Source organism: Rattus rattus, chromosome 4 (assembly GCF_011064425.1).
Source record: "Rattus rattus isolate New Zealand chromosome 4, Rrattus_CSIRO_v1, whole genome shotgun sequence".
NCBI classification, from domain to species: domain Eukaryota; kingdom Metazoa; phylum Chordata; class Mammalia; order Rodentia; family Muridae; genus Rattus; species Rattus rattus.
The window spans coordinates 7,215,499-7,233,527 of NC_046157.1; the positions used below are offsets into that span (position 1 = coordinate 7,215,499).

The window sequence follows — 18,029 nt, forward strand, 5'->3', positions numbered from 1 at the left end:
ACTGGGTTTATTTTGTAGCTGGTAAATAGTCCTTGGGCTTTTTTTTTTTTTTTTTTTTTTGGTTCTTTTTTTTGGAGCTGGGGAACCCAGGACCTTGCGCTTCCTAGACAAGTGCTCTACCACTGAGCTAAATCCCCAGCCCCATTCCTTGGGCATTTAATGGTTAAATTTTTTTTTTCTTTTTGCTTCTGATTTATCCTTGTAGTTTTCTGACTTGTCAAGAGCTGCTGGTCTGGGTAGAATCACATGTGCATGCATGGTGGCAGGTATCAAAACTCAGGGAGGCCGGTTCCGATCCCTTGGACCCACACGGCCTCTCAGCTCCTCTGGGCAGCAGCTCTTCCTAGCCTAGACCATGCCTACCTCCCTCTCTTCCAGAAAATCTCAGTGCACACTCCCAGTAAGGTAGACGTGATATTTGTCAAGTGATTTTCTAGAATTCCAGAGAGCACTCCATCTAGCTGTGTTCCTTTGAAGCACTGATTTTCTCCTGTCAGGAAAAAAACCAAACCAAACCAAACCAAAACACCCCCAAAGCCAACATCCATATATTGTGAGGCAGCCTGATTCATACATCATTGCCATTACACACACACACACACACACACACACACACACACACACACACACACACACACTGAGACTGGCCCCCAGGTCTAATTCTTGGGATATTTGCATAGACTCTTCCCCCTGGTCAGTCCTAATCACCCTTGGTTTTTCCATTGCTAAGTTTTGCATGGCTTCTTATTCCAAAGGGCAGCGTTTACAAGATCATTAGCTCAGCATGTGATTCCTGATTTGACCGTGTAATCTCTTGACAAATACACAGAACAGCAAGGGAGAGCTAAGCTGTCTCCTGAAAGGCTCAGACTTTGTTTCTCTTCCAGCAGATAGGAAGGGTCAAGAAGGGTCAGGACTCCAGTGTGCCCAGTTGAGCGGCTCCATGCTGAGCACTGGCCTTAGGGTGTTTATTTTATGGGCTTAGATCCTTTTTCTCTGATGCTGAGTACTGCAAAGAACATTTTCACTCTGGAGAGTGAGACAACTGTGGCCAGTGGAAGCAGCCGTCAGAAATGCCGGCCTCAGTCTGAGCAGTCCGACACTGTGTTCTGTGTGTTGTGGGGCAGTCTCCGGTGGGCGGCGTGTTCTATGGAGTGAAGGGTGGATATGGTCTGTTCTTTCTACAGCTTACATCAAACACGTGGTTGGATGAAGGATTTTGGCTCCCTCCCAAACGTAAGCTTCTGCTATTTGGACTCTGAGATACTGGAATGCCAGGCCAGTCCAATAGTAATACAGCAGATTTGTGACTTAGAAGTTTCTAGAAATCACATAAAAAAGTTAAAAAATTGAAATCAATTCATGGGTGTTTTAATTAGCCAAATATGCTCCAAATTTTATAATTTCTATATATAATCAATAAAATTATAAGTTTCATTTTTTATATTGCGACCTTGAAATAGGACGTGTTTTTAATGTTGACACACACCCTTAAATTAGACATTTCAGGTGCACAGTAGTCACCTGTGGCTTGTGCTTGCCATCCCAGGCAGTGCAGGGCTAAGTCACTTTGGCAACTTTTAGAGACTGAGGCAGGAAAGAGGTCATAGGGCGGGCTGCTTGAAATTTGGACTGTCTGAAAATGTTATGACAGATTAGGGAGTAGGAATGGTGTGGCTGACTTATCCAAGTCACTTCTCAGGGAGTCTTACACGTGACAGATTAGAACTCAGTGTCGACAGAATTCGAGTTTGCAGGCATCTGACTTGTTGACACCTTCCCTAGTGGGTAAGAGGCTTGTCACTGTGGGATGTGGGCGGGTGAACACTAGTAATCTATAAGGTGGAAAATGGTATACGGGCTGGTGGCCCTCTGGCATCCAAAATAGATTTCACAGAGCCCAGGGATTAGCTGCTCACCACTCTGCTAAGGCTCACTGAAAGCGGAGCCTGTGCGGAGCTCCGAGTTACCCGGGCTCCAGGAATGATTTTGTAGTCCCTAACTTCCTGTCACTGATACCTGGCCATCCTGACCTTTCAGCTAACCCGAAAATAGAGAGCAGGGAGGAAGAAGCCAGAAAACTGAGAGGAAGCGACGTGCTGGATGGCTGTTCAAGACCTCTTCCCAGGAGATGTCCGCAGTTAGAAGAACCATTAAGCTGCAGAGCGAATCGTCAACGATTCCGGCTGGTCTATGGGTGTATGGTGGCACGGAGCCCTGGTAGCTCCCTGGACAGGCCAGAAGAGTCTGTCTTACTCAACCCTCTATCTATTAAATGTGTCCTGTTCCCCCCGGGGCACCGCATCGGTTGTACAACTGTCATCTTTATAGCTGCAGGGTAATAACCATTTGTTCACTAGGCACCTCACGCCCTTCATGACGGCAAAGACTTTACAGGTATCTCTTTGCCAGGGTGTGTGGTGTGTGTGTGTGTGTGTGTGTGTGTGTGTGTGTGTGTGTGTGTGTGTCTATGTTTAAGCATCATAAGGAGGTAGAACTGGGTTGGTTTACATAACTACTTCTCTCACAAAGTTTGGGAAGTCAAATAGGAAGCAAGACCTTTTGCAAATGTCAGCCCTACACTCTGTCAGGGTTGAGGATTGGGTACTTATTTTCTCAAGATTTCTACCTTCCACCTTTTAAAGGGCGAGCAGACAAACCCTGCAAACATTCTGTGAAGAGAAGGCTAAGGGCACACCAACGGGATCTGAAGTCCCATTTCCTCACTCATCTGCAGTGTGATAATAAACACGTGCAAACTGAAGGTATGCGAAAAGAATGGCGAATGGATTCCCTTGGAATATTGTAGCCAGACCAGGCCGGGTGGGGAAGCATGGTGGCCGCCCAGGGTGATGGTTTCTGTTTGAATGCTCTTCCTTCCTCCCTCCCTCCTTCCTCCCTCCCTCCTTCCTCCTGAAAGAAGGTAGTAAACTGTGATTCCTGGCTCCTGCATTTAGGGTCTGGGTATCCATCTGAGGGACGGTTGTCCACAGGGCACTGGGTGGAGACAGTGCTGGGAACTCTGTTCTTTCCAGCCAGAGCTGTGTGCAGAAAGGGAAGATGAGTTGAAGGTTCTAATAGTAGCCATGGCTTGACCCTGCCAACCGGAAGCTCCTGGGTAGCTTTGCCTGTCCGTCCATCTGTCCTGCTGCCAGCTTCTTCTCTTTTCTTGGGTCTTTCTCCTTCATTACCTAATGTCTGTGCCCCAGCCCCACTTCCTGTGTACATTCTGCTCCTGTGCTGCCTCTCTTCTCTGAGGCCTTGCTCAGGACCATCAGCACCAGAGTGCTCCCAGGGACTTCATAAAAAAGGAGAGTCCCAGACCTTGCTGAGAGTCAAATTACAAATCAAAATCTGGTGCAGTTCAGAACTTTCATTTAAAAAAAAAAGGGGGGGGTACTGGAGAGATGGCTCAGTGGTTAAAAGCACTGACTGCTCTCCCAGAGGTTCTGAGTTCAATTCCCAGCAACCACATGGTGGCTCACAACCATCTGTAAAGAGATCCGATGCCCTCTTCTGGTGAAGACAGCAACAGTGTACTCACATATGTAAAATAAATAAATCTTTAAATATTTTTTTAAAAAAATATACAATGACTTTATAAAATTTTTAGGCAAATGGATGGAACTTGAAAATATCATCCTGAGTAAGGTAACCCAACCACAAAAGAACACACATGGTATGCACTCACTGATAAGCGGATATTAGCCTAAAAGCTCGGAATACCCAAGATACAATTCACAGACCACATGAAGCTCAAGAAGGAAGACCAAAGAGTGGATGTTTCAGTCCTTAGAGAGGGGAACAAAAATACTCATAGAAGGAAATATGGAGATAACATGTGGAGCAGAGATTGAAGGAAAGGCCATCCAGAGCCTGCCCCACCTGGGGGATCCATCCCATATGCAAACACCAAACCTAGACTATAGCTGATACCAAGAAGTGCAAGCTGATAGGAGCCTGATACAGCTGTCTCCTGAGAGGCTCTGCCAGAGCTTGACAAATACAGAGGCAAATGCTCACAGCCAACCATTGAATTGGTTCCCATTTAGAGAAAGGACTGAAGGAGCTGAAGGGGTTTGCAACCCCATAGGAAGAACAACAATATCAACCAACCAGACCCCTCCAGAGTTCCCAAGGACTAAACCACCATCCAAGGAGTACCCAGGGATGTGGCTCCAGCCACATATGTAGCAGAGGATGGCCTTGTTGGGCATCAATGGGATGAGAGGCCCTTGGTTCTGTGAAGGCCCCAGCATAGGGGGATGTCAGGGCAGGGAGGTAGGAGGCAGTGGGTGGGTAGGTGAGGGAGCACCCTCATAGAAGCAGGGCAGGGGATGGGATGGAGGGTTTCTGGAGGGGAAACCGGGAAAGGGGATAACATTTAAAATATAAATTCAAAATCTAATAAAAGAAAAAAAGAAAGAGGTGCTGTGAGGTATCTCCTACTGGATTTGGAGGCCTTCCTTCCCTCACTCCATTGCTTGTAGATGTGTGAAGATGGGGTGAGTGTGGATGTGCACAGCCTACAGCTAAGCAGGCTCAGGATCCCCTGCGGTTGATTCCCAGCTTCACTACACACCAGCTTGGACTCACACAAGGGCAACAGGGGAAAAGGATAATTGGTCTGGGTGCATCACAGGCTCTCAGTAAACACCAGCAGGTTACACAGTGGTTATGGCAGGAACAGAATCTGAGATTTGGTAAAGCTGATGGAAGGATGGCCATACTCAGGGACCCTGACAGGGGCAGCATCGCCTGACTGTTCAGAGCTAGAGGGGCCTGAATAGAAGAAAGGTGTGTGTGTGTGTGTGTGTGTGTGTGTGTGTGTGTGTGTGTGTGTGTGTGTGTGTGTGTGTGTGTGTGTGTGTGTGTGTGTGTGTGTATGTGTGTGTGTGGGGGTGTGCCTGTGTGTGTGTGTGTGTGTGTGTGTGTGTGTGTGTGTGTGTGTGTGTACCATCCCTGCAGGTGGCCCTGAAAAACGGCTTGGGAAAGTGTCCCTCTACCAGAAGTGGGGACTGTGGGGGTGGGGAGAGGATAAGCCAGTTAGGACGCAGGAACTCCCGGTGCACCACCTCTGGACCCACCATGCCTTGCCTGCTTCAGTCTTAGCCAAAAGCGCTGGAGCGAAGGAGTGAGAAATGAAGGTAAACCCCTTCGCCTGAAAGTGCTCTTCCCTCAGAGAACCAGGAAAAATAAAAGCAAACAACAAAGAAAAGCAAGTGTGGCAAGTCTTCAAACCCTTTGTAAATGCAAGATCATTGTTCTTAGGCCCTTTCTCTCCCATGCTCCTAGTTTGAGCCTTATTAAAAAGCAAAATGCCTTCCTTAAATCTGGTACCCCCTGGAGCTGTCATTTAGACCCCATCTCTTGACCCCACCCCTTACCACGAACAGTCTCATCAAGGCAGGAGAAGAAGGTGCACAGGTATCCCTCAGTCTGGTGCCAGAGGACGGCCTGGAGGAGCTCATGTGCCTGTTGGCCTAAACAATCTCAAACACAGGAAGGAGGAAAGGAAGGATGCGCAGATCCAGGACTGTGTGTGTGTGGTGAATGTGTGTGTGTATGGTGAATGTGTGTGTGTGTGTGTGTGAGTGTGGTGAATATGTGTGTGTGTGTGTGTGTGTGTGTGTGTGTGCGCGCGCGCACATGTGTGCGAGGGAATGTGCTCTTGTTCTACCTCTTCGAGAGCCCCAATCCTTCCCATAAAACACGGACAATGCCTACAGATTGCTGTGCTAATTAGAATGAGTGAGCCTGCCACCGTAGAGAGCACATACCAGGTGTCTTTCCCTGTACCACCATCTCAAGCCCCAGATTAATTTAAGAATGTTCCAACTGGGGGTGGGGGAGCGGAGAGACGGCTCAGTGGTTAAGAACACTGGCTGTTATTCCAGAGGACTTGGGCTCAACCTCTAGCACCTGCACAGTAGCTAACATACTCATCTGTAACTCTAGTTGGACAGGACATAGCGCCCTATTCTGGTCTCTGTGGGTACCTAGGGTACCTGGCACAGACATATGCATAGGCAAAATGCCCATATACATATTTTTTTTTTTAAAGAATACACTCAAACCGGGTAGCAGTGGTGTATACCTTTAATCTCAACACTTGGGAGGCAGAGGCAAGTGGATCTCATGAGTTTGAAGCCAGCCTGGTCTTCAGAGTGAGTTCCAGGATAGCCAGGGCTATACAGAGAAATCCTGTCTCAAAAAACAAAAATAAAACCAAAACCAAAACCAAGCGAGCAAACCAAAAACCACTCATCATATTGTCCCCAACAAACTAGGTAACAATGCTTACTCTTAGCTAGGAGCTGAGTTCAGTATGACTTACACTAGCTAGGCTAGAGGATGGAAGGAAACACAGACAGCATTGTCCATCTGTGTGTGTGTGTGTGTCTGTCTGTCTGTCTGTCTGCATGTGTGCATGTATGTGTGTATATGTGTACTTGTGCATGCAAGCATGCCCTTGTACACAGGAGGAGGGTTGATTCAGGTAGATCAATCCCTTCAGTCTAATGCAGGGATGGAGAGGAGGCATCAAGGAGGAGCAGTAGACTCAGCCAGAGAGTTAGCAGAAGAACTCTCCTAGGCGTGTATGAAGCACTTGGAGTGTGTGTGGTTAGGCTGGGAGGAGGTGAGTGAGCACAAGGAAAGGAGTCTATGTGTTAAATCTGCCAAGCCTGGTGCAAACAAGTAGCCATTCCTCATGGTCAGAATTCTCAAATCTTCCCACTTATGTGAGGGTTTCTTCCTGGCCTTATTTCTCAGTGTTTGTTTTCTTTAATTAGCTGAAGAATAGGTACATTTTAAGAAACATTTCAGTCTTTTCTCCTGTTAGCTAAAATGATAGGAGTAAGAATTTCTTCTACAGTCAAGGAGTGGAATGGCTATGCAAGCAGGGTGGCCACAACCATGCCAGACTTGAGGATGCTCAGACCCACGTCAGGGCTAGGAACAGAGAGAACAGATAAGGAGTAGTGGTCTGGAAGGGTCAACAGACACTTGTTGGTCATGCAGAAAAGCAATGAATGGCCAACTTACCACACCAATGGAGAAATAGTTGTTCATGATGTTGTATGGGACCTGGTCTCCATTCTCCACCTCTTCCCTGGGCATGACCTCTAGGTACCAACGGTCCAGCATCACCAAGGGGCTCTGTTCAATTTCCTTCAGGATTTTGGTCAAGCTGCCCCCCTCGTAACCTATGAATACGGGCATGGTATGTACCACCAGAGCAGAGGCAAGGCTGCCGCTCATGCAGCACAGGTAACTCTTAGGCTTTTGTGGCTAGAATACGTCTAGGTGTCTTTGGGCTGGAGACACCTATGTTCTCTGAGGCAGAGAGAAGGGGGAGGACAGTAATTAGCAAGCATTTGGGGTGAGTGGGAAGCCTGAGAGCAAGGTGTAGAATACGTATTGGCTAGAGGCAGGCATGGTCTGGAGCTGAAGCAAGCCCTGGAGAGTGGGTGAGCTGACGAACGAACTTAGTGACATTTGTAGGAGTGGATAGAACTAAGGATTATGCTAAGCAAAATAGTTAGACTTGGGTATTATATGTCTTCTTTCATATGCAGAATAGAGATTAAGCACTTATGTTTATCTATCTATCTATCTATAGCCTATCTTCTATCTATCTATTGCCTATCATCTATCTATCTATTTATCTATCTATCTATCTATCTATCTATCTATCTATAGCCTATCTTCTATCTATCTATTGCCTATCTTCTATCTATCATCTATCTATCTATCTATCTATCTATCTATCTATCTATCTATCTACCTATCTATCTATCTATCTATCTATCTATCTATCTATCTATCTATCTATCTATCTATCTATCTGCCTATCCATCTGCCTATCTATCTTATCCATCCATCTATCCATCTATCTATCTATCTATCTATCTATCTATCTATCTATCTATCTATCTATCACCTATCTTCTGTCTGTCACCTATCTTCTATCTATCTATCACCCATCTTCTAGCTATCACCTATCCATCCATTCACCCACTCACCTACCAGACATGAAAGTAGAAGGATGTGGTGGTTTGACTAGGAATGGCCCCCATAGACTCATGTGTTTGAATGCTTGGGAATTAGTCGCACTGTCAGGAGATATGGCCTTGTTGGAGGAAATACGTCACTATGGGGTGGCCTTTGAGATTCCATATAAGCTCAAGCTGTGCCCAGTGTGTTCTGCTATCTGTGGGTGAAGATGTAGAACCCTTGGCTTCTCCAGCACCATGTCTGGCCACACACTGCTATGCTTCCCACCATGACTATAATGGACTGAACCTCTGAAACTATAAGCCAGTCCCAATGAAAGGTTTCCCTTTATGAGAGTTGCCTCGATCATGGTGTCTCTTCACAGCAATAAAACCCTAAGGCAGGAATCTATTGGAGGAGGAAATGGGGTGGAACAACAGAAGGTATGGGTGGTAGATAAAATCGAAGAACAGGATAAACATGTATAACAGGACTTAACCAAACGTATTATTTTATACAATAAATAAACCACCAATTGGAAGAAAGAAAAAGAGAGGAAAGGAGGAAAAGGGGGAGACAAAGACTTGCCGGCTGCATGGCTGGGAAGTTGTGTGCAGAGGGCAGCAGATCCGTCCCAGGACCCTATCGTGTGGAAGGTGGATAGTACAGTGGTGGGCATACGCTTCGTATAACCCTCAGGTCTAACTTCTGCCTTATCCCCAAGCTAGAACGTGCATACTGGCTGGTCTCGCCTGGGCTGGCCTGGTCTGGTCTTGTTTGCAAAGTCTTTAACCATTGCTCTAAAAGCCATCACCACTCCCTATTCAACTGAGGGGAGTTTCAAAAGGAACGGCTGTTGTCCTGCGAGTCTGATAATCTAGATGTCCCTGGTATCTCCTAGGTATTTCACTCTCCATTCTGAACCCTAATTCAGAAGGAAGGAGGGAAGACTTTCATGCAGGAACTTCCAATTAATAAACCCATCTATCGGGATGAGCATCAGGAGGGGACAGGTGAGCTCTGTCTGTGCCCTTCAGCTCATCCCTGAGAACTTGAGTGCTTGGCTCCAGTGTGGTGTCGGTGGCATGCAGACTCACCTCCTCCCCAGCGAAGACATCGTGCGAGGTCGTTCCCTGTCCCAAGAGGCAGGACAGCCACCGGTGGATGCTTTGTGAAGTTGGCCTTGTCTGCAACCCACAGGAAAGCTCAGATAAGCCGCATGATTACAGACGCTTGTGTTATAACCCCACCTGCTCCCCGCACTGTAATCACAGCATCCCTCCTGGGATGGAGAACACCTTTGCAGAGGCCATTCCAAGTTGCTACATGTTTGCCAAAGCCGTCCATCACTTCTTGATACTGAGCCAAATCTGTCTCCCTAGAATCTGCACCTCTGTATCCCAAACATGTCCCAGTTCCGGTCTTCGGGGTGACAGCACACATTTTAAAAACATTGACCTGGATCCAAAGGCGGATCTCTGGCTCCAAGTCCGTTCTGTTGTCTTCAGGGGCTAGACAGTGCATGGTGAAAGAGACATGTCTGTGACAGTAGGGGGCGGTGGGGTGTCTGGAGAACTGACAAAGCTCACTGAACCTCATTTATATTCTAAAGCTTAAGATACACCACTGTGTAGAGCAGGAGAGCACCCAGGTGTAACTTGACATCCACAAACTATCTTACCCTCTCCACTCCTGCCACTTTCCAGAGTACAGATTCTTACTCTTCCTTCCTTCCTGGTTGCTCAGGAGCACTGCCCGGACAGTCAGAGGAAAGTCAGTCAACCGTACTTTCGTCTGTCAGTAGTCTTCAGCATATCGGAAGAGCAGAGAGGGTGCAAGAGGGAGGCACAGGCACCACTGGGCTTTGAAGGGGGCATGTACGGAAACCCTGCCCTACATGGCGCCTTGATATTAGCCATGAGTGGGGGGTGGCGGGAGCTGTAGGGATCAGTGAGGGAGCTCAAATTGGAGATTCCCTAGCAGAGTGGGAGTCCAAAGGCCTGATCTATGCCGTGAGTGGTTGGTCTGGTCTCAGGGCTGAGTTCACCACTGATGACTGAGGGGAGAAATGGAAGGATGCAATGAACCGATTTTTCCGGTTACATGCCTGGAGTCTCCCTGCCTTTGAACATGCATGGAGGGCACGTGTTTCTTTATGTCTGTCCCTTCTCCTGTGGTCACCACCTTGACAGGTTAGAGAGCACTGAGCCCAGAAATCTAATCCTAAGTTCTCCCCCTTTCCCTCAACCCCATTCATCCACCCAGCACTCCCTATGAGCTATCTCCTTAACAGATTTCCCAGCAACTTCCTCTCTTCATCCCCATGGAGACACTGAGTATGGGACTGAGCTCTCCACACTGTTCTGGCTCCATAGCCTCCTTTTCTCTCTCCATCTCCAGGCCCACCCTCCTAGTGTGTTCTCCACAGAAGGATGCACGGGCCCAGACCCATCATGCTAGTGCTCTGAGTTACCAGTGTTATGGCTTCCTCCACATGCTTAGGCCTTAGGGCCCAGGCTCTGCCTTTCTTCCTCAGCTTCACCTTCAGTACACCTAACCTTCCTCCCTACCAGGAAACCATCCTGAAGTGTTCTCAGCCCTAACACTCCTGCTTCTCAGCAGAGGATCCAGACTCTTGTCACGGGGCCTACATTTTGGAGACTCTGTTTCTCCTAGAGCATCGGGCCTAGTGACCATATCATACTCTCTTCCCTGTAGCCCCTGGAAGAGTGAGTTTCATTTGCCATGGCAACTGCATCTGGGTCCACCGAGTCCTGCCAGATGCTGTGGTCGGTGGCCATGGTCAGGCTCTCAGTGTGAGATCTTAGTACACACAATGTTTGATTGTGTCATTGACTGGACAGGGAAGGGAGCGGTCCTCTTACGAGGTGACTGTGACTGTCTGGTGTTCAGGAGAGGTGCCCTTAGAAGCCACATTTCAGTCAAGGCCGGGGAAGATCACTTGGACTAGGCTCATGTCGGGAGGAAGACTGCTACATTTTAGGGTCTGAGCTGGGATGGGGAGAGGCCATTAGAAGAACCTCTGTCATTTCCTGAGGAACCACAAGCAGCTGTTGGTGTCTTTTCTGCAGACCCACTGATATCAGGTCGAGTGCTACGGCCATAGCAGGGGAGGTGGGAGCGACAGCCTAGTGAGGCGGTGCAGATCATGGCACCTGTGCTTACATGAATGAAGAAAGGAGCTCATCTCTTTCCTCAGTGGGTTCTCCGAGTCCCTGACCCGTGTGGAAAGTCCACCTTTCACCTCACAGTATCGTCTTTCCCTCTCCCTAGTTACCTCTGTCCTGTGTCCTCTGCAGAGAAATCCCATACAGTGTTCACAGAGGGCTGCTTTCTTCCTCTCAGTGAGTGGGGCAGAGGGGAGTGCAAAGAGCCTGATGCTGCAGCCAGGGGCTGCCTTTCCTCCATGGCTCCTGGATGGAGGAGACTTTCCTTTCCCACAAACTTCAGAGTTTGTGGCAGCAGAGTGCTCTGTATGAGTGTGTGTGTGTGTGTGTGTGTGTGTGTGTGTGTGTGAGAGAGAGAGAGATGTGTGTGTGTGTGAGAGAGATGTGTGTGTTTGTGAGAGATGTGTGATATGTATATGTGATATGTGTGATGTATATGTATATGATACATGTATATGATGTGTATTATGTGTAATGTGTGTATGTCTGATTATGTGTATGATGTACTTGTATGATGTGCATGTCTGATGTGTATATTGTATGTGTGACTGATACTTGTATGTCTGATGTGTGTGATGTTTATGTGTATGATGTGTATGGTGTATGTGTGTATGTGTGTGTGATGTGTATGTGTATGATGTGTGTGATGTATATAGTGTGCTTGTGTGTGTGTTGTATATGTGTATGATGTGTGTGTGTATGATGTGTGTGATGTATATGGTGTGCTTGTGTGTGTGTGTGATGTGTATGGTGTGTGTGTTTATGATGTGTGTGTGATGTGTATGATGTATGTGTGTGTATGGTGTGTGAGTATGGTGTGTGGTGTGTGTGTGTGTGTGTTTGTGTGGTGTGTGTATGGTGTATATGTATGTGTGTGTGTGTGTGTTGTGTGTGTGTGTGTGTTGTGTGTGTGTGTTGGGGGGCATGGGAACCAAAGCATGGTTTATGGAGGAGCAGCAGTTAGCAGGTGTGTCTTCTCCTCTCCTGCCCTCAAGGCCTCGAATTCCCTGCCTGATTTGGCTGGGGCCTAGTTCTGACTGACCTTGATTCTTCTTATACAGTTACATATTCCTCACATCTTCTGGTTTCCACTGTGGCTCTGACCTGGTCACCTCTCACTTGGGTCACTGTGGGAGCCTCCTAATCGGTCTCCTACTCCTGCTCTCATCTCTTAGCATGTCATGTCCCTTCCTTAAAACCACTTGATGCCTTGGCTCTGCCTCCTTCTAAAAGCCACACTCTACCCAATGGCCCCCCTAAAAGCCACACTCTACCCAATGCCCTACACACCCCTGTGACCTAGCTCCTCATTCCTGCTGTGTCCCCTCTGCAATGCTTCCTGTGTGCACTCAGCTCTTGGCCACATGGTCTGCCTTCAGCAACCTCCCCGTTTTTACCTTAGGGCCTTTGCCCTTGCCATTTCTTTCATCTGGACTACTCTTGGGCATTCACAAAGCTCAGTTTCCCCCCAGGTTTTAGAAATAGCATCCCTTCCCATCCTGTGAGGCCTTCCCTGACTTCTCTTAGCTCACCCCCCTTCCTTCGCCCCCCCTTCTTACATGTTCACTCTGATATTCTATCCACTTCCCTCTTTTCTCTGTTGCCTGAGTCTTGCCTCTAAACCAGAGGTTCTCAACCTTCCACATGCAGAAAAAGACCTTTTAATACAGTTCCTCATGTTGTGGCGACCCCCAGCCACAACGTGATTTCTGTTGCTACTTTGTAACTCTAATCTTGTTGCTGTTAGGAATCGTGGTGTAAATATCTGTGTTTTCTGATGGTCTTGGACGACCCTGTAAAGGAGTCATTTGATCCCCAAAGGGATCATGACCTACAGGTTGAGAACCATGGCTCTAGAAGGTAGGCTACATTAGGGCAGTAATTTTGCCTCTTTGTTCCTTGTCAGCATCTCCAGTTAACCCCAAAAGGGCTTGGCCCACAGAGGTTCAGGGCAGCATTTGTGTAATGGCTGACAGATGGTCTGAAGCAGGCCTGGACTCATGGCTCTGATTCTGTCCCTCTTTGAGGCCTGCCCACCCCAGTGCCTTCACTGGCAGATTTCCTGCCTCTGTGTTCTATATTGCAGACTTTACCTTGGTTCAGCAGGGCTTATATCTTAACTACACCCCATCCCCAAATATCACTTTCTGGATCCAGGCAGGGCTAGGCTAGACCTCAGGCCCCCAGCCTTCCAGCCTACTCCCTTGCCTTTTCCACATAGGACACAGCTCAGCATGGTGTCTCTCTGCTTGCACTGATCTGCGCTTTCCAGATGTGCTTTCTGGACTCGTGCTGCAGGTGTTCCTCTCTAGCAGATCTGCCTGCCATGCTTAGCTTCTTGGCCTTTCCTTAACATCACCCTGGCTCCACCTGGATCTCCAGTCCAATACATCTGGTTCTGCTACGGCCCAGCTGTGCCCGTGACATACATGTTTTTAAAGACCAAGTCTACAATGAAAACTCTTCAACCCCAGAGACCTAAACAAGCAGGAGTCCCACAAGGGTGGGACCCCAGATGGAGAAAGCATGACTCTGTTCCTTCTATAGTTCATTGCCTTCTGCTGACTTTAAATCTACTCACTATAAATAACGAGTAAAGGCCTTCCTGGCCATCCTTACCAATGCAATCCAAAATCCAGCCAACTGTCCCATCTCCGCCACAGGCAAGAACACGGAAGTCCGGGGTATCCTGAAAGAAGTTCAATCTGGGAGGAAGAAAGGCCACAGTGGTCTTGTTATTAGGTGACTAACACTTGATACTTGATAACGTGTGCAGTGTGTGTGGTGTTGGGGATTGAACCCTGGTTCCCCGCAGATACTAAACAAACTACGAATGAACTACATTACAGCCTTAGCATGCATTACTTCTGAGTCGGTCCTCCCTGGGGGTTGGAAGAGTCACAGCCTCTGGAACCAGAATTGACTATGTGGTGCTCCCAACTATGGAGAAAATCAGTGATGTGCTTATGTGTATGTGGGGTGCTCACTTCCTAATAGGAGAAGAGTCTGACCCAACAACCAGCATGCAGAAAACCATTTTTGTGAATTCCCAGTTTTCACATTTTGGCATCAACACAAAGTATTCCTAATATTTTGACTCCCCTCAGGCTCTCCTGACTGCTGTCTTTAATACCACCTCTTTAAGAGAGATCCATTTAATTGTTTGGGTCCCCTGAGGGCCCCCTGCCAAGGGGAGGGAGACCCCCTCTTCTTTGGAAGCACGGATCTGGTAGAGCAGGAACTGGGGTGCACTGACCTTCCAGTGGGTCTGTGGATATAATTCAGAGGTTCGTGAACTTGGAAGAGAAAATGTTACCCTGATATCTTCTCTAACCTCTACCTGAGTATGGATAACAGACCACAGAGGCTTCGATTGGACCTGCAACTTTGTCACAGTGAACACCACAGCTATTGTGACACCTCAGTACAGCCGTACCGCAGGCCGCGTGCTGTCATTTCTGTAGCTTGTGGTTTTCAGTTTGCAGTCATCATTTAACCTGACTATGGGTACTGTTGCTTAATGGGTTGTCAGAAGACACTCACTTACATACCGCAAATTTGTCTCTTTAGTCTTGGGTAACTACCTCTCAACATAATTAGCTCCACTGGAAATGACGTTATCTCCTATTACGCTTTAGAAAATATTATTTTAGATGGAGCTCATATTCTACCCGATTGTGACAGGAGTCCCTGGCAGAAAAAGTCAAGAGACCTTGCTTTGGAGAAAATGTGACCGACCAGTCAACACCTTGAAGTGCCATTTAGGAATCCCAAGGCCTGTACATCTCTCTTCCCAGCCAGATCGTCTGAGAAGTCCCCGGGGTGCTCTGAGCACGGATGCCTATTGGCAAGTCATTATCTCTCCCTTCCCTTGCTGAACCCTGCTCTTCCACAGGCCATACATTCTGAACAGAGGCTCGCATCAGCTGGATGGACAGGCACAGTGAAGATGCCCTGGGGTCTTCAGTTCTGGAAGTAGGCTCCGAGCTTGTCATTCACCGGAAACCAATGGAAGGTTGGGAAGGCTGTGCTACTGAAATCCCCTAGGAGAGCGGGGCCGAGAAGGTACTTGATGTTCTGACACAGCGCTATCGGGAAGCAATCGGCACACACCTGGCTATCATGGCAACTACAGGAGTCTGGCCCGACTTCTGAAGTGAATTTTACAGATCGGTGAATGTGCACCTGTCTGTCGTTCTCCTTTTAACTGGGTCTTGTGCTTCCGTTTCTATAAATAACCCCCGTGCCAGACAACGGAAAGACAGGGACAGGTTCCATTTTTAGATACCTTACTCCAGCCCTCTCGGAGGAATCTCAGTGACTCTACAGTAGAAATGCAGGTCAGGAGGTGTGAAAGCCCCGACCAGACCGGGAAGATGGTGCTGGCAGAGCTGCCAGCAGGTGGCGCTAGGGCACCACCTCTGACTGGGTAGATGCCTTCAAGGCCATTGAGGGAATAATTTCCGATGCTGAAGACAAGCTCCACCCACCAGACCTTCAGACCATCCTCCTAGGTCCTGTCCCCTCCCCTCTAACAGCTCTTTCCGTCCTGCTAGGGAGAAGGGAGGTGGGAGAAGGGTCGGGAGGTGTGTAACCTCCGTAAAACTGGGTAACTCAGGGAACGGTTTCGATGACGGAAATGCTCCCGTGGCAGAAGACGTGACAGACTTGGAGTGACTGTGTTGATCCACAGAGAGACAGCATTAAAAGCACTATGACGATATCAGCTAAGAGCCTTGCAAGTAGGTCAAAGTAAGTCGCCAGCGTGACCTCCCTGTCTGTCCTATGACTGGGTCATAGTTTCCCCCTGACATCAACACCTCCTTCAGTGACAAGGTACACGGGGCAAGTTCCCAAACAAGAACCAGGGCCAAGGTGAGAGGTGGGAAAGAAAGGATGGCAGGCAGAGAAAGCCAGGAGATTTCAAAGGTGGCAAAGGAAGATGTTTTCTTCAGAGACCGAGGCAGGGCAGAGTGAAGACTGAGGTCCGTACCCTGGCGTAGGCCCCCCGTTGTCCAGGTTGAAAACTTGTTTGGGGTTGAGCAGGTAGTGGAATTTCCGAAGAATTCTACAGGGGAAAAAAAACCCCACAACGATAGAGGTGAGAAATGGTAGGGTAGCAGTCACATAGGGCAGGCGTCTGTGTCGAGGTTCTCCAGGTGCTTAAACCCAAGACGGGACATGGTACATGCAGACCCCGATATCCCAGGACACCTAGCATCCCCACATCCTTCCCTCTGGCCCAAAGCTGCCCCTCCATCTGACTCCAGCCCCACCCTATGGACTGCTAATCGCTATGACAGAGAACAGGACTGCTGTCCTAAAGCTTCCTCCGTGTTAGAGACCTCTGGGTATTCTATGTGCTGTAGACTATCCAGGGGGTGCTGAAGGCCCCTAGGCAGAGGGCCAGCATCCTCATAAGAGTACATGAGGAGAAGGAGAGGCTGGGAAGCTGAGGGCCTTGGTTTCTAGGCTCTACCTTGAGACCATTAGGCTGGGCTAGGAGGGTGTCTTGCTGTAAGAACCCATAGTTCTTGCTTGGGTCCAACCTAAGCCTTGATCCCTGCTCTCCAAACCATCTGCTCATTTCCCAGACTGAGCAGGCCTGGAAGGCAGAGTGGTTCTGCCTGCCCCCATCTCTTCTCCCACTCCATTGTGCTTACTCCAGCTTCCCCCCAAACCCTGCATTTGCTTCACTGATAAGATGGGGACGGGGCTGGGCCAGGTGGTCCTAAGCAGTTGAGTCTCATCAAGTCTTTAAAACCAAGTCCTGCTGTGGGATAGAAAGGAACAGGCCCCTCAGAACTTGACTCTGGCGGCCTTCACAGAGGCTCACGTGGCAGGTCCGAGGTTAAGCACTAGGTCCGTTCTAATCCTTAAAGTAATGTGTGAGAGGTGATTTCACTGCTATCTACGTCATGAGGGGGAAACTGAGGCACGGTTATTGACTCACCTGGGCCAGATGATGAACTGACCACAGGCCCAGGTTTTTTTTTTTTTGACTGTACAGGCTACTATGTTGGGGCTGAGGGGAGGAAGGGGCTTGGTCAGGTTGGTTTAGCCTGTTTTGAAAGGAGAGAGGACTTACCTTTCTCCTTGTCTTCCTCCACTCTTAGGGTTCACCAGGACCAGCAGGGGATGCGTCCCCGGACTTGGGATGATCTTATACTTAAAAAATGAGAAGGAAGAGAAGTTAGCTTCATTCAGTCGCGGTATGAGACGAAAGCAGGTGTTGAGACAGCTTTGGAAGGTGGAGGGAGAGCGGGCCCAGGCATGGAGCAGAGAAGGGGGCTGTTTGCTGAGCTTCCTGGGGGAGACATGGCCGACTGCAGCCTGAGGGGCTTTTAAAGGGGGTGAATGGCAATGAGAGTTGGAGGTTGGGATCGGGGATGGGGCGATGACACCAGCTTCAAATTATACAGTCATGTGGCATCATGTCCACAACACGAGATCAAAATAGTCAAGCACAGCAGTTCTCAACCTTCCCAGTGCTGCCAGCCTTTAATGCAATTCTTCATGTGGTGGAGACCTGTGTGCCTCCCTACCCCCATTATCTTGTTGCTACTTCATAACCGTAATGTTGGTACTGTTATGAATCAATATAAATCTGATATGCAGGACGTCTGGTTTATGACCCCGAGGGATCCAGACCCACAGGTTGAGAGCCACAGGTCTAAAGGGTACATCTACCAACTCATGTGTCAATGAAATGAACGCCTATGGGGCGCTGAGGGCCCAGCACTGTCCAAATCCTGTGGCCACACCCGATTTTCCTCCTACACCCGTTTCTCACTGTGAGTCTATCCTCCTCTGACGCCTCACTGCTGAGGGCACCTCACCGAT

At 48.5% G+C, this 18,029-nt stretch overlaps 1 protein-coding gene across 2 annotated transcripts in view; it reads right to left on the reverse strand.

Annotated features, from left to right (window-relative positions):
• Dgkg (diacylglycerol kinase gamma) overlaps positions 1-18,029 on the reverse strand; it is a 155,211-nt gene that overhangs the window by 83,800 nt on the left and 53,382 nt on the right. For both annotated transcript variants that reach the window (XM_032900015.1, XM_032900014.1), the window contains 5 exons: positions 17,275-17,354; positions 16,180-16,254; positions 13,806-13,891; positions 9,096-9,185; positions 7,048-7,208 (listed from right to left, as the gene is read on the reverse strand). In XM_032900015.1, coding sequence (XP_032755906.1) covers positions 7,048-7,208; positions 9,096-9,185; positions 13,806-13,891; positions 16,180-16,254; positions 17,275-17,354 — 492 coding nt within the window. The remainder of the gene's footprint in view (positions 1-7,047; positions 7,209-9,095; positions 9,186-13,805; positions 13,892-16,179; positions 16,255-17,274; positions 17,355-18,029) is intronic.